General features: G+C 46.1%; 1 protein-coding gene across 5 annotated transcripts in view; it reads left to right on the top strand.

Moving 5' to 3' along the window:
- FOXK2 (forkhead box K2) overlaps positions 1–22,441 on the top strand; it is a 113,018-nt gene extending 90,577 nt beyond the window's left edge. The window contains exons 4-11 of one of the 5 annotated variants that reach the window (XM_088468623.1): positions 62–208; positions 10,645–10,838; positions 15,080–15,255; positions 15,930–16,223; positions 16,472–16,681; positions 17,403–17,462; positions 19,879–20,028; positions 20,493–22,441. In XM_088468623.1, coding sequence (XP_088324749.1) covers positions 62–208; positions 10,645–10,838; positions 15,080–15,255; positions 15,930–16,223; positions 16,472–16,681; positions 17,403–17,462; positions 19,879–20,028; positions 20,493–20,698 — 1,437 coding nt within the window. In that variant the 3' untranslated portion in view covers positions 20,699–22,441. Of the gene's footprint in view, positions 1–61; positions 209–10,644; positions 10,839–15,079; positions 15,256–15,929; positions 16,224–16,471; positions 16,682–17,402; positions 17,463–19,855; positions 20,029–20,492 lie in introns of those variants that run through there. The other 4 variants (XM_088468624.1, XM_088468626.1, XM_088468628.1 and 1 more) reach the window with 4 other exon arrangements.
- Positions 22,442–23,566: the final 1,125 nt, after the last annotated feature.

A 23,566-nucleotide genomic window follows, 5' to 3' on the forward strand; every position in this document is an offset into this window, starting at 1 on the left:
ACTTTCCTGCTTTCATATGTTTGAATTATATGTACATCAGCTAATATCTGTCTCTTTGCAGGACGACTCTAAGCCCCCATACTCTTATGCACAACTTATAGTCCAAGCAATTACAATGGCCCCTGACAAGCAGCTCACATTGAATGGAATCTATACGCACATAACGAAAAACTACCCTTACTACAGGACAGCAGACAAAGGCTGGCAGGTAGGTGTCCGGGTTACTAAGTAAAGTTACATTTGGCACATCACTCAAACCTTAATGTAGATAATAACCAGCAGCGGTCATTCATCGCATTGGCACATCCGTTGAGCTGCACAGCAGATGAGATGAATGACAGCCATGCACACGCGATTTGGCATACACACTATACAATCTGCACTATATATCGTTCCAATCCCTGTTGGAAAGACCTGTTGTAAGACTGCATACAGTGTACCCAGCTTTAGACATTTCAGTATGCATACATTGTATTTCTTTCTAGTACTGGAAGAGCTAGATGAATGTACTTCAGTATTGATTAATCAAAGTGGAGCAGGCTATGATGTTCCCAAGGCTTAATTAAGCTGTCACCGACTGGATCTTCGGCTACAGGTTGGTCCAGCTCTAAAGGTGTCCACACACTGGATGATATTAGACACCATTTGCACGAAAACGATGCATCAGAAAAATACTTCATTTAAAAACGTGCAAATCGTGCAGCTTCCAGGAACGATAACTATCCCATGCGCGGTCCCACGGGTCATTTGTCGTATCTTCAGATCTTACCTACTGCAGGTAAGATCTGGCAATCTCCTTAATGATGCACTGGGAATCATTAAGGACGCACGATAGGTCGTTAGTCACATTGCCCAGTTTAGCAAAATATCGTCTGTCCAGGAGTGCCGGTGGCTTCGCGGGGAGTTCAAGGGAAATCGTTGATGACATTGCATCTCTAGTGAGTCATCCAGTGTGTGGGCATCATAAGAATGCTCCACTCGGAGCATTAGAACTGCCCCTGAAGCCTGTCAGAACATTGGAATATTCAGTGGACCAATATGTACCCTATTGGATCATTACATCACCCACAAGGCAGGCCATACCTCCAGCCAATAAGAGGAATTAACACGATTAAAGTCCAAAGAAAATGGCAACAAAATGTAAGCGGGGGCTCTACAATAACAAAATATATATTTTTATTTATTTAATATACAGCCCTGCTGACTGAGCGGCTAATTCTCTGAATGACTCCATCCCACCAAAAGTATGACGTTGAATTAAGTAGAATTCTAGGTTTGATAGCATATTCTCTGAGTGTACCTGCAATGTTCAGCTTCACTTTAATTACTTAATACTGTCCTGATTTGTTGCAGCTTTGCTTATATTGCTCCAAAGGCCGTACACCTCTTTATATTTATATGTGATTTTCACATGAATGGCAGTCGTGTTACTCTTGTAGTATAGAAGCATTATTTGACCTTCCATTGTCCTTTACTGTAGAGTGGCCTCGTGTTGCAGGGCGGTTCAGTCTCCCATCAATGACCCCTGAAAGTCCTATTTAAGATTATAAGCACACACTGTTGTAAGCAAGCAGCCTGCAGCCAGCTTGAGTGGGGTCACTCAGGAAACTATGCCCCTTCCTTATGCCTTCTCTGAGACTTGACATCTTGGGAACAATCCACCCATCTCTATGCACATATACTGGTTAAATACCTGACCAGACAGCACAGTTCCTCCTCCCCGCAAACAAGAGACGCCAGCCGCACTTCCGGCGAGAGACGCTTGATCCTAATGCCGCACCCCCGTAGATGTCACAAGGAAGCGCCTGTGTCTCACCGATGACTTAGTTCGCTAGGAATGTGCTCATATCAACCATCTAAAAGACGGGAGCCAATGTGCACAGACCGCAGAACCACATACATATAACACCCACAAAAAAACATGAATATGTTATTGAATACTGTTGGAATGATCACAAAAAGCATATACATACAAATAAATAGAAATGCCATAATCTGTCCTAGGGAGTAAACTAGTGAATCCCACATATAACGTGTGGTTAATTACAACAAATTGAACAATCATAATTTCCATATGATATTGTTTTCGATTTGTTTTATTTATATTTTAACAACTAATATGTCACACACTGCATAAAGGTAAATGATCGCAAAATCACTAAATGCATCAACAAGATATTCTCATCATAAGAACAGCATGTTCAAAAAAATCAACATATATCAATATTATCCAAACTGGAGTTTGTTTCACCATGATTTGAAGTCTGAGTGCCGCCTTCCTGGACAGATATTTGGAGTTTTGCTATACCCTAAAGGAGGGCACCGGAGCAATTTACGTGCTAAAGCACAGCCTATTGAGTGCCGGGTCATTGTCTGTATGTGTGTGTGTGTGTGTGTATATGTATATGTGTGTATATATATATATATATATATATATATATATATATATATATATATATATATAATATATATATATATATATATATATATATATATATATATATATACACACACACACACACACACACCTTTAGGCAAGGCACTCCCAATAAATAAACAAACTCGTGCCGGTGTCCTCACTAAAGGGAATACAAACAACGCAATGGTGTGGCACTCAAGGCAGCAAACTAATAATGCAGACACAGGCTCCAACAAGTGGCTTCAACGTTTCAGTTATAATCAACTGTCGACTGTTTTTCCTGACGACAGTTGATTATAACTGAAACGTTGAAGCCACTTGTTGGAGCCTGTGTCTGCATTATTAGTTTGCTGCCTTGAGTGCCACACCATTGTGTGTGTGTATGCATATATATATATATATATATATATATATATATATATATATATATATATATAATACACACACACACACACACACACACACACACACACCGGAGCAATTTACGTGCTAAAGCACAGCCTATTGAGTGCCGGTCCATTGGGGGTGTGTGTGTGTGTATATATATATATATCTCTATCTCTATCTCACACTATGTGAATCTCTTAACCACTGGTGTAGTATATAACCCTGCTCTAGGTAACCTATTTTAAATATTCAGTTACTTGCCAATTTTAAACACATTATTCACTATTTTTTTTTTACTACTTTATTTAATATTTTGCTATGTTATGCTTTTCTTTGAATAAAGTTGGCTTTATTTTTTGATAGTGTTGCTGTAAATCTAGAGCACTTCAGCAGCTGGGTAGTGGGTGACCAAAGGGATTATTTTGTGAGATCATCTTTCTGAGAATTTCCATTGTCTGTTCATTTATAATGAATAGTGGTTAATATACATTGTTTTTGTAATGTCTCATTACATATAAAATGTTCCTTATAAAAAAATCTTCATGTGGATAATGTGTGAATGCTATATCTAAAAGTAAAATTCCAGAAGCACCAGAAACCTACTATAATAAGGAAGCAGAACGCTGTGTCTCTTCTGTCTGCAAAGCTATGATGGTGTAATTCCCGTAATGTAGTTTACATACAGACAAGACTGTTTATTTTAGCTGATCGTCTGCTCAGCTTCACAGTGTAATTTCTTTAACCGCCTCCCTTCATATCTCCAAGGGTCCCATGTCATGTTTCTAATTTTGGATTCTGACTGAGCATTATACTTCCATAATGTTGCTGTTTGCCCCAGTCTATATGTATGATGATGTAGGGAGTGAATTTTGTTTCAGCTGTATGATACTGTATTGGATAGGAGGGCACACATACCGGGAACCCAACAGCTTCTCTCTTGCAGGCTGCACGACTGAGCCTCCCAGTAGAGGCTTGTGAAATCCTCATATATCCGCACTTTCCAGCTTCACTTCCCTTCAATCTCCTCTGTTTTTATGAATGAGAAGATGCTTGAAATGTCATTGACATATTTGGTAATAAATTCTCATATATAATGCCCATGTTTTATTGGTTTTAGATAAGACCAGTGGTTCCCACACTTTCTTGAATCATGGCACCCTAGAGTGTCAGTATATTTCTACTTCAGGGTCCATAGGGTATCCACAGGATACCTTGGGGGTATAGGTGTGACGTCAGTCGCAGGGCACCAAAGAGTTAAGCTTTCAGCCTCCCAGGATGCACTAGGTCCCCCTCCTATACCCCGCCCCCGGGCCAAGGCACCTCAGTTTAGTTTGGTACCCGGCCGGAGTCGGGTGCACCTGTTGGAGTGGGGGCTAGAAGAGCCCCTGAAGCTTATTCTTCATGCAGCTGTGGCTGCACATCTGGATGAACAGCATGGACAGTCAGTCCTGACGTCCATGCTGTCTTCCCTACACCCCGCCGGTACCAGAACGCCGGTACTGATCCGGGGATGCTGGTGGGCGTCTGGGGTCACAGCTAGCGGTGACCCCAGATGCTCCGGACCATGGCCGGATTCAAGGGGGACAGAGGTAAGCAGCGGGGTCCCGCGGTGGGTCCCCGCTGATCACATGGTCCTAAGTCCCCAGGCAGGGGGCTCCCTGGGGACTGGCTGCAGCGTGGAGCCAGGCGACCAACCTGCGCTTCCACTACCCCCTGGGACAGCGGACCGCAGCAGAGCGGTAGCGCTGCGGCGTCCCAGGGGTTAAATGCATGCCAGGGGAGCGCGCCTTCCCTGTCTCACAGCCGACGCCTCCCCCGCTGCACACAGCCCTCTCTGCATGCTGCCGACTGGTCCTGTGGCAGCGCTCCTCCCCCAGGCCAGCCTCCTCTCTGCTCCTCGGCGGCCATCTTCTCCAGAACGCATGGTGAACGCTGCTGGAAGCGCTGGACGGAAGCATCGTGGTCTGGGTCCCCCCGCATACCTCTCCTCCGCTGTGGTCAGGTCTGTGTATGCAGCGCTGTGTCCTACCAGGCCCTGTGTCTGTGTAGTTGAGTGATCAGCGCTGTTAGTGCAGGAATTGTTATTTCTCTGCATTGTATGTGACTGTGCTAGCACTGCTGCCTGTAACTTTTCTTCTCTAAACTGTCAGCTTTATTACTGTCCCTGTTCTTTCTGCTAAAGCCCTTGCGGTGCGGTGCTGCAGGGTGGTCTCTCGCCTATTTAATACTTAATTGGTGAGAGAGGTCACATACGTGGTGCCATCATGTCTGAAAGTGATTTTCCCCTCCGGCTACAGTGTACCACGTGCAAAGTACCGTTAGCGGAGGGGGAGGGTAGCGCGGAGGGCCTTTGCCGGCAGTGTTTGTCCATGGCGCGGCCTATTACGGTTACAGCACCGGTACAGGAGCCGCCCTGGGCTTGTTTCGCTCAGGCGTTAACAGCTTTAGTGGGCCAGTTAGCTCCGCAGCCCGCGTTTACTCCGATGGGTTTGTCCCAGCAGTCTGTGGTGTCGTCACCCATGCAGGGGTTCCCACGACAATTGGTGGTACCCCATAGTCTCCCTATTTCCCCGCTCCCGGGTTCTCAGGAGCCAGCGTGGGTTAACTCCCTGACGAGTTCTGTACAGCACTTGTCGGATGTGTTGCAAGGGGAGTCTGTGATGCGGTCTCATAAAAGGCCGGTGGCGTCTCTGTCCGCTCCTTATGAGGATGACGAAGGGACGTCTGATGATGGGGAGATTCTAGATCCTTACGATCAGGAACCTCTCCATACTAAGGACGCTGATGCTAAGTCCAAAGTATATATTCCTGGACTTATTCGGGCGGTCCGCACAGCCTTGGTGATTGAGGACGAAGTTCCCCCAGCGGCTAAATCTAAGTATGCCTTTTTCAAAGATGTGAAGGGCGATGCCACAGTCTTTCCTCTTTCGGGTCAGTTGGTGGACCATTTAGAGGAGGCGTGGAAACAACCTGGCAAAAGATACCAGCCGCAGAGACGCCTGGCGGTGGCTTATCCGTTCGCGGATAATTATTTTGCTAAGTGGGAATCCCCTCCACAGGTGGATTCTCACGTGACCCGTCTTGTCCGTAGTGCCACATTGCCGATGCCATCCATGTCCTCCCTTAAGGATGCTACGGACCGCAAGGTAGAAATCTGCCTGAAGTCCGCTTATTCCCTTGCAGGGGGGGCAGCACGGCCGGCTATGGCCATTTGCTGGGTTGCCAGAGCGATGGAGCGCTGGGCGGATTCATTAGAGGCTTCTTTTGAATCCGACTGTCCGGCCGATCAGGCGGAGTTGATTGGCAATCTCCGTGATTCGGCCACCTACATCAACGAGGCGGCTCTAGACATTAGTACTCTGGTGTCTAGAATTTCTTCAGCAGCGGTAGCTGCTCGTCGCACCTTGTGGCTGCGATCCTGGAAGGCGGACGCAGATTCCAAGAAAGGTCTGGAAGCGTTGCCGTTTACCGGAGAAGTTCTCTTCGGTCCGGATCTGGATAAGATTGTGGCCACGCTGGCGGCAGCCAAATCTGCCTGTCTCCCGTCGGCCGCTGCTCCTTCTGGTTCGGGACCATCGTCCTTTCGGTCATCTAGGGCCCAGGGCAGGCCCAAACCACAGTCGTTTCCTCGACAGGCTGGCCCTAAGAAATCGGTCAAGCCCCGGAAGCAGGCATGGAGTACCAGACGTCCGGCCCCCAAGCCAGATGACAAGCCTGCGGCCTGACGGTCCGGGCCTCCCTTTGGGGGATCCCAGGGTGGGAGGCCGCCTGCTACAGTTCGCCCAGTGTTGGTCGACCACTACGACAGACACTTGGGTTCTGGAGGTGGTTTCCCACGGATACGCCCTCTCCTTCCGGCACAGACCCCCGGCTCGCTTCTTCACCACGGGTCTCCCATCAGACCGGAACAAGGCTACGGAGCTGCGGAAGGTATTGCACACTATGCTCCAGGCTGGAGTTATAGTGGCGGTTCCATTCTCCCAGAGGGGCCAGGGTTTCTATTCAAATCTATTTTTGGTACAGAAACCCAATGGGTCATATCGTCCGATTCTCAACCTCAAAGCACTCAACAAGTCTTTGCGGGTCCCGAAGTTTCGGATGGAGACCCTACGGTCCATCATTCTGGCGCTGGAACCTGGGGACTACTTGGTGTCATTGGACATACAGGACGCTTACCTGCATGTCCCTATTCTTTGGCGCCATCAACAGTTCCTCAGGTTTGCAATCAGCAGCGACCACTTCCAGTTTCGGGCGTTACCTTTTGGCCTGGCAACAGCACCACGTGTTTTCACCAAGGTGATGGCGGTCATGGCGGCTTCTCTGCGGCTGCAGGGAGTCCGCATGTTGCCGTATTTGGACGACCTGTTATTGGTGGCAGGATCTCCAGAGCTCCTGTTACGCCACTTGGACCTGACCATTGCACTGCTGCAACGGCACGGCTGGCTAATCAACTGGCAGAAGTCCACTCTAATCCCGTCTCGGAGGATTCTGCATCTTGGAGCCTTATTGGTCTCTGGACAGCAAAGGATCTTCGTGACGGAGGACAAGATCTCTGCTTTACAGTCAAGGGTGCGCAGTTGTCTGCACAGCCGCCGGGTGTCCTTACACTCGGCGATGAGGTTACTGGGCTCCATGGTGTCGGTGTTCGACATGGTGGAATACGCCCAGTTTCACTCCAGACCTCTGCAGCACCTGATCCTGTCCAAGTGGAACGGGCTGACTCAGTCTCTGAAGTCCCAGACGATTGTGCTCACCCAGGAGGTTCGCCTATCCCTTACGTGGTGGTTACAGACGACCCACCTCAACAAGGGACGTCCGTTCTGGGTTCCAAATTGGGTCCTGTTGACAACGGACGCCAGTCTTCGGGGCTGGGGAGCAGTTTCGGGTCCACACTTGTTCCAGGGCAGGTGTACGCCGACAGAAGCGGAGCTTCCAATAAATATCTTGGAACTCCGTGCGGTCTTCAATGCTCTCCAGCAGGCACAGCGGTTTCTCCAGGGTCGCCCGGTGCAGGTCCAGTCGGACAACGCTACCACCGTGGCCTACATAAACAGGCAAGGAGGAACTCGCAGTCGGGCGGCTCTCGTAGAGGTCTCTCGGATCCTGGTTTGGGCGGAGCGCAATCTTCCGGCCATATCAGCGGTCTTCATCCCGGGAGTGCTCAATTGGGAGGCGGACTTTCTAAGTCGCCAGGACGTTCATCCGGGGGAATGGTCCCTGCACCCGGATGTTTTTCAACTACTGGTGGACAGGTGGGGTCTTCCAGAAATCGACCTCATGGCGTCCCGGCACAACAACAAGTTGCCGGTGTACGGGTCTCGCACAAGAGACGAAGGGGCGTCTCTGGTGGATGCTCTGTCCGTCCGGTGGACGTTCCGGTTCGCATACCTGTTCCCTCCGGTCTCCCTTCTTCCACGGGTAATCCGGAAATTCAAACAGGAAGGAGGGACGCTCCTGTTGATAGCTCCCGCATGGCCCAGACGGCACTGGTTCTCAGACCTTCAGGGTCTGTCCGTGGACATTCCTCTGCGGTTGCCGCTACGACCGGACCTTCTGTCTCAGGGTCCTTGCCTTCACCCGGACCTGACTCGGCTATCTTTGACGGCGTGGCTGTTGAGACGGCCATGCTGAGGTCCCGGGGGTTTTCCAGCTCTGTGGTGCGTACCATGTTACGAGCTCGGAAACCGTCTTCCGCGAGGATATACCATCGCGTGTGGCATACGTTCTTCCAGAGGTGTCGACCGAGAGGTTATGCACCGCGGGAGTTTCGTCTGTCTCGGATTCTCGCCTTCCTGCAAGCGGGACTAGATCATGGGCTTCGCCTTGCTTCTTTGAAGGTACAGGTTTCGGCCCTATCTGTCTGGTTTCACCGTAGGATTGCTACAATCCCGGATGTGCGCACCTTTATGCAGGGTGTTCTCCGCATTCAGCCGCCCTTTGTTCCACCTGTGGCGCCTTGGGATTTGGCTGTGGTCCTGAGGGCTCTCCAAGGACCGCCGTTTGAACCACTGGGCTCAGTGGATCTTAAATGGCTAACAGCTAAGACTGTTTTCCTTCTGGCCATTGCTTCGGCCAGACGTGTTTCTGAGTTAGGGGCTCTTTCTTGTAGACCCCCTTTCTTGGTTTTTTATGGGAACAGGGCAGTGCTCCGCACTCGGCCCGAGTTTCTTCCCAAAGTTGTTTCCCAGTTTCATATTAACGAGGAAATAGTTGTTCCGGCCTTTAACTCACCGGGTCTTTCCGTGGGTGAGGCCTCTTTGGATGTTGTGCGGGCCTTAAGGACTTATGTTGACCGCACTTCTTCGTTTAGGAAGTCGGACGCTTTGTTTGTCCTCTTTGGCTTCCGTAAAAAGGGTTGGCCTGCTTCAAAGCAAACTTTGGCAGCCTGGATCCGTATGGCTATTTCTGAAGCTTATCTTCATGAAGGCCTACCGGTCCCTCCTTCTCTGAAGGCTCATTCCACTAGGTCTGTGGGTCCTTCGTGGGCAGCTCGACGTGGTGCCTCGGCAGTTCAGATCTGCAAGGCTGCTACGTGGTCTTCTGTCCATACCTTCGTGAGGTATTACAGGTTTGACACCTTCGCCTCTCAGGATGCTTCCTTCGGGCGGCGGATTCTCCTTTCTGCACAGGAGCGTCCCCACCCTTAAAGGATACTGCTTTGGGACATCCCCAAGGTATCCTGTGGATACCCTATGGACCCTGAAGTAGAAAATATGAGATATGGTAAGAACTTACCCTTGTTATCTCTATTTCTACGAAGTCCATAGGGTTCCACAGGACTCCCGCCCTGTCGCACCTGTGCTGCAGATGGGCTTTGCTCTGGTCACCGGTTTTCCGTCTCCCTCTGGTGAGAATGTGATTCTTGTATGTGTCCAGATCTTTGTTCTCTCTCTTCCTTCTCCTCCTCCGGCCTATGGCTTGGTAACTAACTGAGGTGCCTTGGCCCGGGGGCGGGGTATAGGAGGGGGACCTAGTGCATCCTGGGAGGCTGAAAGCTTAACTCTTTGGTGCCCTGCGACTGACGTCACACCTATACCCCCAAGGTATCCTGTGGAACCCTATGGACTTCGTAGAAATAGAGATAACAAGGGTAAGTTCTTACCATATCTTTTTTCATGGCACCCCTAGGTCAAAAGTTTCATATTGGGGGGGAAAAAAAATAATGAAGTAATTTGTGCTCACATGTCACCATTAGGGTCAGTTATCTGGTGGTGGTCAGGGTTCCACTTCGGTTTGTCACATAATTTATCATTGGCAGCTACCAACACTGGTTTTGCCTGTCACATTGACCATTAGTAATTTGATTTGGTCTTGAACCTTCAACCCCTGGCACACCTGTAAGTGCCCCAAGGCTCCCCAGGGTACCACTGCACCCAGTTTGGGAACAACTAGATTAGACATTAACACTGTGTTTCAGTCTCCCCGTGTCATCCATGTTCATTGTGACGTGGTGGGTCTCCTCCACCTGGACTGCAAATGGACAAATCTTCCTACATGTATTGACTTGTTCCGGTCACCATTAAAGGGGAACTCCAGTCCCAGAAGCCATTGCATTCCAGCATAAAGCTATTTATGTTGTCTTTAGATTTACTAAATTAGGTCTGTGCTAACGCGATTGTATACAGTACACATGGGTCTACCAGTGCTATTTAAGGGCAACAAAAAACTTCAGTTCAACTTAGTCGTAAGTTTTTCCTTACCCGGAGGTCCAGCGTATGAGGATAAATGCTGAATCATATATACCGGTGCTTAGAGACCTTCATAGAAGTGATGTAGTGAAAACATGTTGATACATATGTGCAGTTCCCTGATGTGTGTAACACTACTTCTTTCTGCAGAACTCTATCCGGCACAACCTCTCTCTCAACCGATATTTCATCAAAGTCCCACGTTCTCAAGAAGAGCCTGGCAAGGGTTCTTTTTGGAGGATAGATCCCGCCTCTGAGAGCAAACTTATAGAGCAAGCTTTTAGGAAACGAAGGCCCCGGGGTGTGCCATGTTTCAGGACCCCCTTAGGACCCCTTTCATCAAGGTAAGCAGAGCTTATTTGTGTCATGCAGAGGTTACACACTTGTTACATATTCTTCCAGTTTGAAAGTTTGTGACAAAGCCGTACTGTCTTACCCTGTGTACCAGGCCTTCACTACTGTCGCTCCCGACATGGGCAAGTGTGTATGCACTTGCCGATGCTGGGTCCCTTCACACGATGTGTACCCAGCTTTACTGCTTACAGTACGCTCTGCAGTCTGCCAGACTGCATATTGACTGCTTACCATCTCATTACAGGTGAGGTGATCTGTCAGCTGTACATAGTGGAGGCAGCCATTAGCCATTTTTTATGGGTGCTGCTATCCATTTACTAAGAACTAGTGACATGTTATGTCTGTGTTTAAATTTTATATATTCTTAACACTCAATACTCTGAGTAAACACTGGCATAGGAAGTATTGTAATCGTACACCCCTAGATATGGTGATTACATTTGTCTCCCAGCCACCATTTTGCTTGGATGAGTGTTGCAGTAGTATGTGTCATAACTGATCATAGCTGCTCTACACATTGCCTGCAGTTCTCTTGTTCCCCTCTGGTATTTCTCAGTCAGCCATACATGGAATTAAATCTCTGTACCCCTAGTGGTATGAGTGGAATCCCTTTTGCACAAAGGCACCAGCATTGCATGGTATTGATATAAATCAGGCACATCAGACATGCGGCCCGAATAAACAATTTCTGCGGCCCCAGAGTGTGGGCTCACATACATATAATATGCGGCCCACACCCCTGCCACGATCGGAGCACAGCTCCAATCGGGCAGTACAGGCTGGCAACAGTGGTCTCTGAAGCAATCAGAAGCTTCTGATCGCTTCAGAGGCCAGCGTTCCCAGTGATGCATCGCGTGGGTGATGTCATTAAAGGGGCATTACAGGGGGCTCTGCAGAAAGGGGCATTACTGGGGGCTCTGCATAAGACGCATTACTGGGGGCACTACTAAGGGCATTACTGGGGGCTCTGCATAAGGGGCATTAATGAGGGCATTACTAGGGGCTCTGCATAAGTGGCATTATAGGGGGCATTACTGGGGGCTCTGCATAAAGGGACACTACTAAGGACATTATTGGGGGAACAACATAATGGGCATTACTGGGGCACTGCATACTGGGCTGGGCACAAATTCAGGGGGCATTGCAAAAGGGGCTGTAATACAGGGTAGTATTGCATAAGGGGCACTACTACAGGGAGCACTGCATTGGTTTTTATTAATAAAATTGCATATAAGACTTTTTTTTTTGCGGCCCACACACTTGTAGACCTTGGATATTCGGCCCGGTTGGTATTTTGAGTTTGACATGCCTGATATAAATAGTGTATGTAATATATATATAGATAGGAAATAACCAGCGGCACTCCGAGATTTGTGAAAATGCTAATTGTTCTATTAAGACCATTTATCAACAATAGGCCGACATCGCTTGATATCTGTGATTTATACCAACTTATTGAACAAACCTCATAAGTCTGACTTAGTTTCCATAAAACAGCAATGGGAAATTGATGTTGGGGTATTGTCAGAGGAGGAATGGAGTGTAGCACTTGCCAGTTCTCGTCAGGCTATATACTATGTCTGTAAGGTATCAGCAGATACAACATTACATAGAGTATACATGACTCCTGTTCGGTTAATGAGAATAGGGGGAAGGACGAATTCAAAGTGTCCCAAATGCAATTCACCAGACGGTAATTTTTGGCATCTACTGTGGTTATGTCCTATAATAAACTCCTTCCGGCACAGCGTGTTTAGGGTGATTGTCTCTACAGGCATACCTCAGGATATTCTTACCCCTGCAGCATGTATATGGGCTGTAATAAATGTAGATGCTATGGACAAGCCTGCTATACGCTATACTAATAACCTTTGCACGCTTGCTAAAGTCTGTATAGCAAGGGAATGGATGGCTAACACAGGGCCAAATATGGAAACCTGGATATCCCTGGTTGGTGCGGTTGCCACACATGAAAAATATATTTATACCACTAGGGACATAACACAGAAGTACTATAGAGTATGGGATAGATGGCTAGATTCCCCCTATAATCGAACGGGGGCGGCAGACTTAATTCTTGTATCTACTCGGTAGAAAGACATAAGAGCACATAGATGTATATGCGGTGCTGTGATTGATGTCTTTAGCATGTTTTTATATGTCAGAATAAGTAGATTCAACATTTGACCTGTATGCGGAAGAAGGAATGTTATCTACATTTGTAATTAAATAGTAAGAAGAGAGACCACACATGTACAGCTTTTGTTGTTTCTTAATGTTTATGCATTAATGTAAATTTACAATGTTTTATTAATGCAAATGTTTATGTAATTTCAAAACTAAAATCAATAAATTATTGGATTTAAAAAAAAAGGCCGACGTTTCAGGGCTCACACGTCCCTTTGTCAAGGTGGCTTGTGAGCCCCGAAACGTCGGCCTATTTTTGACAAATGGTCCTTAATATAACATTTTGCATTTTCACAAATCTCGGAGTGCCGCTGGTTATTTTCTATCTACATCAACAGTGCATTCAGGAGGCACCCGAGTACGATTACTTCTCTGACAGAGCGAGTGCTGAAGTGATATTCGTGTGTGTATGATATACACATACATATATACACACAGTGCCTTTGCACACCCCCCTTTGCATTTTTCATGTTTTGTTGCCGCACAACCTGGAATTAAAATGGATTGTTTTGAAGGTGTGCATCATTTCATTCACAGAACATCAAAATCATCAGATCTTATTCACTAAGTAATTTATTTCTATATAAGACGTTTGGACTTAAAGAACACAGTAATATCAGATGACATTCAGCAGTGTATCTTGTCAGATAACGTTCTCACTTTCCCACTGCCGTACTGGTTACTACCTGCCTAACGGCACTTGAAAGACTGCCATGTCCTGCAGTTGCCCCATTTATTCTAATACAGTGAGTGTAAATGTCTCATTGGTTGCAGTTGGTTATAGCACTTTATTTCCCGTGTACTTTTTTTTTTTTTTTTCATCAACTCCGGTGTGTATTATTGACCGGCATCAGGTCCAATGGGTGGTGTCGGTGACGACGTGTGCGAGCGCGCGTTGGCAGCGACATAGATGGTACACACTGGTCGATGTGCTCTATATGTCGTCCGATCTGCCGGATTGGATGACATACAGTCTAGTGTGTACCCGGCATTAGAATCTAGGTAATATACTAGACTGAGAATACTAATCCTATATTAATTCATAAATATTTGCATTAGACAGATACAAATGGAGAATAAATATGGTTAGTGGTGGATTCAGCTAATAACACTAAGATTTCCTAGACATGCTTTGAAAGGAACCTCAACTGAAGTGATGCCTGCACTAGATGGTGAGATATAGATATCTATATCTCACCCTATCCTTGATCAGATGACTTATTAACTTCCTACATAATTGTAATGGTGATAAATCACTGTAGTATGGAGGCCATTTGACCAAGTATGAATTGCTTGGTTCCACCACAGTGAATGTGGGCATTAGAATTGGAGACATATTGGCCTGTATTTGCACATTATAGAAGTTTTGCTTTACTGCTGCTCCATCCAACATATTGAATACACTAGAACAGTGGTTTCCAGCCCGTAGCTCGCGGTCTTCATTTTGGTAGCTCTCCTACCTGCAGTACTGCTGAGTAAACTAGGAGGAAGTAACCTCTGATGCGTGCTCCCCCATGGTGTCGACGCAGTGGGTGGAGCCACAGGGAACCACATCAGGTTATTGCCGTAGCTGTGCTTCCACCCACGGCTTCTATGCTATAGCCGAGCGAGTGACTCCCGCCCAGCCCTGCTGGAAAAGCACACAGCAGCCCTGTCTATATATTTTGCTTCTCTACTGCTCGTACTTTCTTGGAGCTGGTAATAATTAACTGAAATGTGCATGTGTTTAAATTTTATTAACAAACTACAATAATATCACTGTAATAATTAAATGCATTGTTGTTTTCTATGAAACATTTTTTTTTATTTTTTTTTTCCTTAAATGACCTTCAATTGTTTGGTTATTAGCCAGATTTTTTTTTTTACAATTTTAGTAGCTCTTCAGGAGGTTTCACTTTACTAAAGTAGCTCACACCTCAGTTAAGGTCGGTGACCACTGCACTAGAAACTCTTTGACACTATTTTACTACTATGAATTAATTAGACTTCTTTATAATGTTAAACTTTGGGAGACATCCATGTTTGATGCGAGTCTGATTTTCAGGAGTGCACCAGCATCCCCAAACCACTCTGGTGTATTGTCTGCACACTCAAGTGGTGTCCAGACCCCAGAAAGCCTGTCCCGGGAGGGCTCCCCTGTCCCTATGGATCCTGAACCTAGCACCATCCAGCCAAAGCTTGCAGTGATCCAGGAAGCACGGTTTGCACAGAGCGCTCCAGGTAAACCACTTTTTGTATGTGTGTATGTTTCTGTGGACAGTAAATAGAAATTGGAGGAGGCTGGAGGGGTTCGGCCATAAGTGACAGTAGATGGTAGGGAAGAAGGGAATGGCTCCCGGTTTTTGAGAGATTAGAACAATCTTTTTTTTCTTTATCTCTAAATATACAAATTGGCAATTTTGTAATCTTTCAGCATCACACAAAATAGGAGCTGATTTCGGCACATGGCATACCTTACAGTGGCCACCATATTTAAAATATCTTGTGTGTTGGATGTAATGTGGCTAACCTAAATACATTACATACCACACAATGGGGGAGACTGATATGCAAAAAATACATTGAGCCCAATATACATCTTGGCACTTGTGATGTAAAGGAAAATTCCCAATCTCCCAGCACGAGGTGTGTATGCATACAATAGGATTGCAGTTCAATGTATTGAAATAAAATATATGAATTTACATTGTAGCAGAGATGACATGGTGATGGATATTTTTCCCTATAGCTATGCTATTGTAAGGACTAATTCTCAGAAACTGATCCTAGTGGATCATGGTGGGCATACGGGATCCTGGTCTTAATAAATTATATGTATGTCACATTTTTTTTAAAAAAATTTAAAGCGTTTTGTATATTTGGTTTTTTTTTTCCTCCCATTTTTGTTTGGGCAGTATCCCCCCTATCCAGCCAACCGGTCCTCATCACTGTGCAACGGCAGCTTCCTCAGTCTATAAAACCGGTTACATACACAGTGGCCACCCCCGTCACCACCTCCACATCACAGACAGTCATGCAGACGGTGCACGTGGTCCATCAGATCCCAGCAGTATCAGTCACAAATGTATCGGGCCTGACTCCTGTCAATACCTACACAGTCGCTGGGCAGACAGTGGTGGCACAGGCTGCAATGGTAGCCCAACCTAAGCTAGAGCCTCAGGAGAATGGAGACCACAAAGAAATGAAAGGTAGGTAGTATGGTTCTAGGCGGCACTGACCTCATGGGTATATGTGGGTAGATTGCTCAATCACTGGTAATATCGCCTAAGCTACACATTATACCAAGAATCATTCAGCGGTTTACATTAACCAGATGTATTGTGTTATCCAGCGTATGGGAATTGTGTATGCTGTTGGTGGTTTTATTTATGTAGCCTGGTCTCTCAGCATATCACTGTCATGTTACCAGCTGTTGCTTGTTTGTATCTTCCTGCAGTGAAAGTAGAAGCCATTCCTGCAATAAGTCACCCAGCACTCACAACAGCAAGTCGGATTATCCAGACCTCTTCGTCTACTCCCCTCCAGACAGTTACTATAGTTCAGCAGGCTCCTCTAGGTCAACACCAGCTCCCTATTAAAGCAGTAACACAGAATGGAACCCACGTTGTGCCCATCACCACGACCATCCAAGGACAGGTCACCACAGGTAAGAGCTCGTTATTGACTAAATTCCTTATTTGTGAGAAATGAGAAAGATGCAGGGAAGTGAAATAGAAGCTGAATTGGAAAAATGTATGTGAATGGAGCTATAGATTTAATAGCAACTCCGCTTACTCAGATAACTGCTCCTAGCCATTGACTTCCAGCATCAATCTGCCGCTCCTGTCCTATCCCTGCTTGCTACCTCTTGTCCATGCACTTCCTCTCTGGTGTGTTGCCCTGGCCTGCGGCCTCGCTGTCTATCGGCCCCCTGGCCTGCCTCTTTTACTTTCTTGTTGTCTGTGCTGGAATTTTGCTCTGCATCATTTCATCCTTACCTTGGTTTTGTGAAGTACAGCAATAGTTTCCTCACTACATTAGCATAGGCCTCGCAACAGCTGCGGAACAGTTTTTTTTTTTTTTTTTTTTTTAATTGTAACTTTCATCAATAGACAGGGAATAGTGAATTTAATAGCAGGAGAGCAACATCCTCCAGCTTCAACATCATGTATGTTACTCTTGTGTGCAACTAGCAGAGGTCTGCGTTAACACAAGTAAATTATTGAGCCTTGGCTTGTATTTCTGTTTTCAATGCATGTCTGTCAATATCATATCAAATGTCCAATCCCTCCCACTCCCCCTACCCCCTCCAAAATATGATAAGTATCCCGGGACGGCTGATTCGTCCCGTTTTCAGATCCAAAACTTTAGCTGGATATTTTTTTCAGCAAACTCCAGCTACTCCCTGATTGAGAGCCCCTGGCAGTGGAGAGGAAATGGAACCAGAGGTAGGATCCATTGTCTGTTTTCCGTTCCAGTGTTGTGTTGTCTCCATGGCATGTTGGTCGTTATCTTTATCCAAGAGCGTAATAATTCTGAATATGATCATTCTGCAGGGTATGTATAGGTATAATGTAGTGTGGTGTTTGCCTTAAACAGCCATTTTGATGAAGGTGGGTACCGCCCCGTTTAGTGTGTTCATTTGCACTGCAGATTTGGTTATCTGAATGTATCTGCTTTTACATGACCACCTTCACATACAATACATTGTTCTTCCTTTTGTTTTCCATGAACCATTTTTTGTATTTGGCCAGTTGTTTTTTGCCCTGTGATAAAAAAATATCTGTTGCGGTTCCCTGCATTGGATGCCACTGTGCAACGTGGATGACAGCACTGAGGTCAGGCAGTGTAGGTGGTGGAGGAGGATGTGCTACATATTTGTAGGCTCACGGATGGTTTGCAGCTTTTGGTTTATATATAGCACCCACAAGTGTTCCTATTGCCACTTACCGTGTTTCCCCGATAATAAGACCTACCCTGAAAATAAGCCCTACCCCTACTTTTGTAGCCCTGTCTAAAATAAGCCCTACCCCGAAAATAAGACCTACCGGAATCTCTTTTGGAGCTGGGAACGCTGCAGAGACCAGCGTTCCCAGTCATGCAGTGCGCGGGTGACGTCATGACGTCACCCGCGCGCTGAGGATCCTGTGCGGCCGCGCCTGCTGGATCATGTTAGATCCAGTTAGATCCGGGATGTCGCAAGTGAGAGCTACATCCCGGACGGCGGCGACTCAGGTAAGTACTGTACTGGTGGGGGATCAATTACAGGGGGGGCTTGCACTGCAATAAGGGGGCCTGCATAATGGACACTGCTACAGGGGGAGGCCTGCATAAGGGGCACTTCTACACAAGGGAGGCTGCATAAGGGGCACTGCTACAGGGGGAGGCCTGCATAAGGGGCACTGCTACAGGGGGGCCTGCATAAGGGGCACTGCTACAGGGGGGCCTGCATAAGGGGCACTGCTACAGGGGGGCCTGCATAAGGGGCACTTCTACACAAGGGAGGCTGCATAAGGGGCACTGCTACAGGGGGAGGCCTGCATAAGGGGCACTGCTACAGGGGGAGGCCTGCATAAGGGGCACTGCTACAGGGGGGCCTGCATAAGGGGCACTGCTACAGGGGGGCCTGCATAAGGGGCACTGCTACAGGGGGAGGCCTGCATAAGGGGCACTGCTACAGGGGGGCCTGCATAAGGGGCACTGCTACAGGGGGGCCTGCATAAGGGGCACTGCTACAGGGGGGCCTGCATAAGGGGCACTGCTACAGGGGGGCCTGCATAAGGGGCACTGCTACAGGGGGGGGCCTGCATAAGGGGCACTGCTACAGGGGGGGGCCTGCATAAGGGGCACTGCTACAGGGGGGGGGCCTGCATAAGGGGCACTGCTACAGGGGGGGGCCTGCATAAGGGTCACTGCTACAGGGGGGCCTGCATAAGGGTCACTGCTACAGGGGGGGGCCTGCATAAGGGGCACTGCTACAGGGGGGGGCCTGCATAAGGGGCACTGCTACAGGGGGGGGCCTGCATAAGGGGCACTGCTACAGGGGGGGGCCTGCATAAGGGGCACTGCTACAGGGGGGGGCCTGCATAAGGGGCACTGCTACAGGGGGGGGCCTGCATAAGGGGCACTGCTACAGGGGGGGGCCTGCATAAGGGGCACTGCTACAGGGGGGGCCTGCATAAGGGGCACTGCTACAGGGGAGGGCCTGCATAAGGGGCACTGCTACAGGGGGGCCTGCATAAGGGGCACTGCTACAGGGGGGCCTGCATAAGGGGCACTGCTACAGGGGGGCCTGCATAAGGGTCACTGCTACAGGGGGGCCTGCATAAGGGGCACTGCTGTCAATGTTAGTTAAAATAAGCCCTACCCGAAAATAAGCCCTATGGTGTTTTTTGGAACCAAAAAAAAAAAATAAGACGGTGTCTTATTATCGGGGAAACACGGTAGAACTACACAAAGCACTTTATCAAAATTTTTATGCCTGAGAAGGTTTAGTGAGAATTGCAATTAACATATCATAGATATTTCACCATTATTAACCATCAGCATTTTTGAAAATGAAATTTTTCCTTCTACGCTGCAGCACCGTGTTATCACACAATTTCACTGCTAGGAGAATAGTCCCCTAAAGGCATGTACATATGGACAGAATTATCACTCCTTAAATGCTGTGAAATGCTCATCACTTTCATATAGGAAGGACTTAAATACACTGACAATTTAACTGAACAGCTAGTTAGGAGAAACTAGCTTGCGTGTGTTTTTCTTGAAATGATTGTACCCTAAATATGTGACATGCACCAGAGTGAAGAACTCTACCCATACTAAAGGTTTTTTACAGTAACCCCCCCTCCCCCTAACTAGCAGAACGCCGGGGGTTCGATGTGCGGGACCCAAGCCGCTCGGGAGACCTCCAGGTGTCTCTAATGGTTTATTCACCTGCCGAGGCAATCAAGCTCAACACAAGTGTCAGCACTGGAGACGTACAAAATGCTCCTGCCACCCACAGCAGAGGCAAGTATCTCCCAACGCCAGGTCCTGGGCATCGGACCCCTGTATCTCTTTGGTGGAATGGTGGTTTACTGTTGTATATTTAAGGGTTGAGCACTTCTTTATGATAACTTGATATCTTGGTGGTGTTAAATTTAATTTGGGATTACAAATCTTTAATCATTACAAGGCTCCATTGGAAAGATTATGCAATTTGTTTAAAGTATGAATGAGGCAGGAGCATGGCAGTCCTGTTACACTGGTAGGATATAGATACTTCTGTTCACCTATGCTTGGTAGTAGGGGACAAGATTAACCTGAACATGTTTGTTTTAATCCTATTGATTGAAATGTTGGATTACACAAATTGATCTCATTAATCCCTGGAATGCCATGTAATCATTTGTGTGAGCGCCTGTTGAATCCGTGTATTCAGCCTGCTCTTTACCTGGCAATTAACATGATCTTTTGCCCCTCTCCCCTTGCAGCTGCAGCCAGCCCCCTACACATGCTGGCTACACACGCCTCTGCATCCGCCTCCCTTCCGACCAAGCGGCAGAACGGAGACCAGAGTGATCAGCCGGACCTCAAGAGAGGCAAAACAGAAGAGCGAGAGAGTCTAGTGATAGCTGTGAATGAAAACGCCCAAACAGAGGGAACCGCAGCGTCAAATAAACAAGACAACCAAAAATAGGAACCACGCACCGTTTCTTTTTCTTTTCTTCGTTCTTTCCCTGTTTCTGGAAGTTACATACCTTTAGGAAACTCAAAGGTGCCAAAAGCAAACACTGTCTCATCTTACAAAAGGGGGGCCCTGTGAAAAGACAAATGACTTTCTAGAACAGCACTGAATTAACACAGGTGGCCTTAGAAAACCACGTTTAACAACTCTCAAAAAAATAATATACAAATAAAGCATTTTTTTTTCTTTTTTACCTGGTCATCGTAAAGTTGTCCCTTTTCCTGCTGCTTTAGTACATACCAAGATGTACGGACATGTGCAGAAATCGATGACTTTTAAAGAATCAGTAGACATTTATGGTCTTTTTTTTTTTTTTTTTTTTTTATGAACTGAGCACATTATTGCAGCAAGCATGGTGAGTGCTTGGTGTGGACTGGATTAGAAGTAATTGTATTTCCTTTAAGGGTAACTATTGGCAGCTAGCTCCACTTCTACCCTTTCAAAGTCTCCAAAGACCAATGTCTTGGCTGTGAAAGGGTCGTCCTATCTACCTAGTGAATTTGTTTTGCTGTACACTTCCGGATGTAACCTTTTACTTTTCCGGTAGAGATGCAAATGGGTCATACATTTCAGAGTTTCCAGTTACTTCCATATTCTCATTTTTCTTCAAAAGAAAGTTCTCAGTGAGGTTGTCTGTTTTTTATTTTGTTTTGTTTTTTTAACAACTGAATGTAGATTTTTTTTGTTTGTTTGTTTTGGTTTCCCCCAACACTTATCCCTTTATTTACCATTTTATATATTTGTCCAGATAAAAACCGCGTTACACTTTTTTTCCCCCTGTATTTTAGCCTGATACTTTGAACGAAGATTTATGGGGGGGGGTTTCTTTCCTACCATGTGTGGTGATCAAATGCTTCTTTTGAGCATTGCATGTAATAGACTTTTGGGAAGAAGAAAAGAAAAAGAAAAAAAAACTAAGAGACATTTAACAAATTGTAAAGAAACTGCTATCCATTTTGATCAGAGCTGCACTTAACTCCTGGTTCCCTTCTTATCTCTGTGCCCTGGCCTAATTTACCCATTTACCCATTTGCCACCCTCCTCCCTTCCCCTTTTACTTCTAAGGTTTAAAAAAAAAAAAAAAAAAATGAGACAAAAAAAATATCTTGCTTAATATTGTGTATGTTTAAATGGCAACGGCTGCTGTTAAAGTCCCCCCTTAGAAAAGAAAGAAATTCCAAACATCAAGAAAGAAACAAAAAAACAATAATAATAAAAAAAAAAAATAGTAAAGAAAATGTGTCCAGGGTAAGTGTCCATAAATAAACTGTATGATGCGGTTTCAACACTGGAGCTGTGACTCCATTTCCAGCAGCGTCTGTTTCGTTTCTGTTATGTCTTTGGCTGCCCTCACTGCGCTCCAGCTAGAAGTACACGTCATACAGGGATTTGCCTCAATTGTGCTGCTTAAAAAAAAAAAGAGGAGATACTGATATTTGGAATTGGTTTGTACTTTTCTTTCCCCAGCTGTTTGCATGATACCTCCTCCAGCAGCAGTCACTCTAATTCTCACTATCATGGTTACGTGTTGGTTTTCCTTATATCAATGTCTGGCCTGCTATGAAACCTGAGATTAGATGACGGATAAAGAGGATTTTCTTTCTATAGAATTTTTTTTTTTTTTTTTTTTACTGGCACCATTCAAATATTTATAAGCTTGACAATAAACCTAGGAGTATGATATTTTACATGAAACTCATTGTTACGTAATGTTGTCTGCATAGCTTGTATGTGGTTGAGGTATGCTTTTCTGAAGAGCAACTTCTATGGCAGATTTGTAGCGCAGATGCTGTTGGGACCTGATTACAGGACCTGGCACATACACGAGGGGCTTGATGGAATAACAGAAGATGCTTCTGTACTGCTGAGTAACATCGGAGAGTCTGGAGAAATCCACACCTCATACCATGGAATGTGGTATGTTGCCTAAATTACCTTACCAGATTGAGGTCAGTCAGGTGCTCATTTGTTGATCCAACTTGGTGCTACCACTGCTGCTTATTGATGAGCTGTTGATCATGAAGGATTCTGCCAACTGAATTTAAAAGCAGCTGTACCAAGGTTTTGTTTGTGTGTGTATTCTATAATATTGTAACTTGTGCAATTATTACCTCCTATATTAGTATCTTAGCCACTGTTAGTTCACTATACCATGTTTAACATACCCTAATCAATTGCTTGGCATCAGGTTAACTTATGCTTCATGCAAAATGTCATACTCCTTATAAACTGTCCCAAGCGTATAAATATTTTTAGTGATTTGTCTGCATTTGTATTGTTTTATAGTAGGTTTTGTTTTGTACTTTTGTAGATGTTTTCCTTGAAGTCCATGGATAGACACATAATGGAAAGGTATTAATGATTTTGGAATGCCAAGAGAACCTAGTAATTGCATTCAAGAAAACCCTTAAATATTTTTTTGGGAAGAGTCTGCTCTGTGTGGGTGTGTAGAGGAAACCATTCTGAAAACTCCTACAAACTGAACTCTAATATTTTGCCCAAACCACAAGGGTATGAAGTTAATATACTGTGTACACCAGTGGTGTTAAACTCAGGCCCTTCAGCTGCAGTGGAACTAGACGTCCCAGCATACATTGCCAGAGTTTTGCTATTAGGGCATGCTAAAACTGTGGCAGGGCATGCTGGGATATGTAGTCCCATAGCAGCTGGAGGGCCTGAGTTTGACAGCACTGGTGTACACCAAAGGCTGGGAATACAGGAAATAACTGTTTCCTGCTTTGTAGTACCTTTACTGTCCATGTCTGTTTTTTGTTTGGTCAGGTTACACATAATGCCATAAGGGCTACAGTATACTACACA

This window comes from Taudactylus pleione, unplaced genomic scaffold, assembly GCF_031769625.1.
Source record: "Taudactylus pleione unplaced genomic scaffold, aTauple2 ptg000012l, whole genome shotgun sequence".
Taxonomy (NCBI): domain Eukaryota; kingdom Metazoa; phylum Chordata; class Amphibia; order Anura; family Myobatrachidae; genus Taudactylus; species Taudactylus pleione.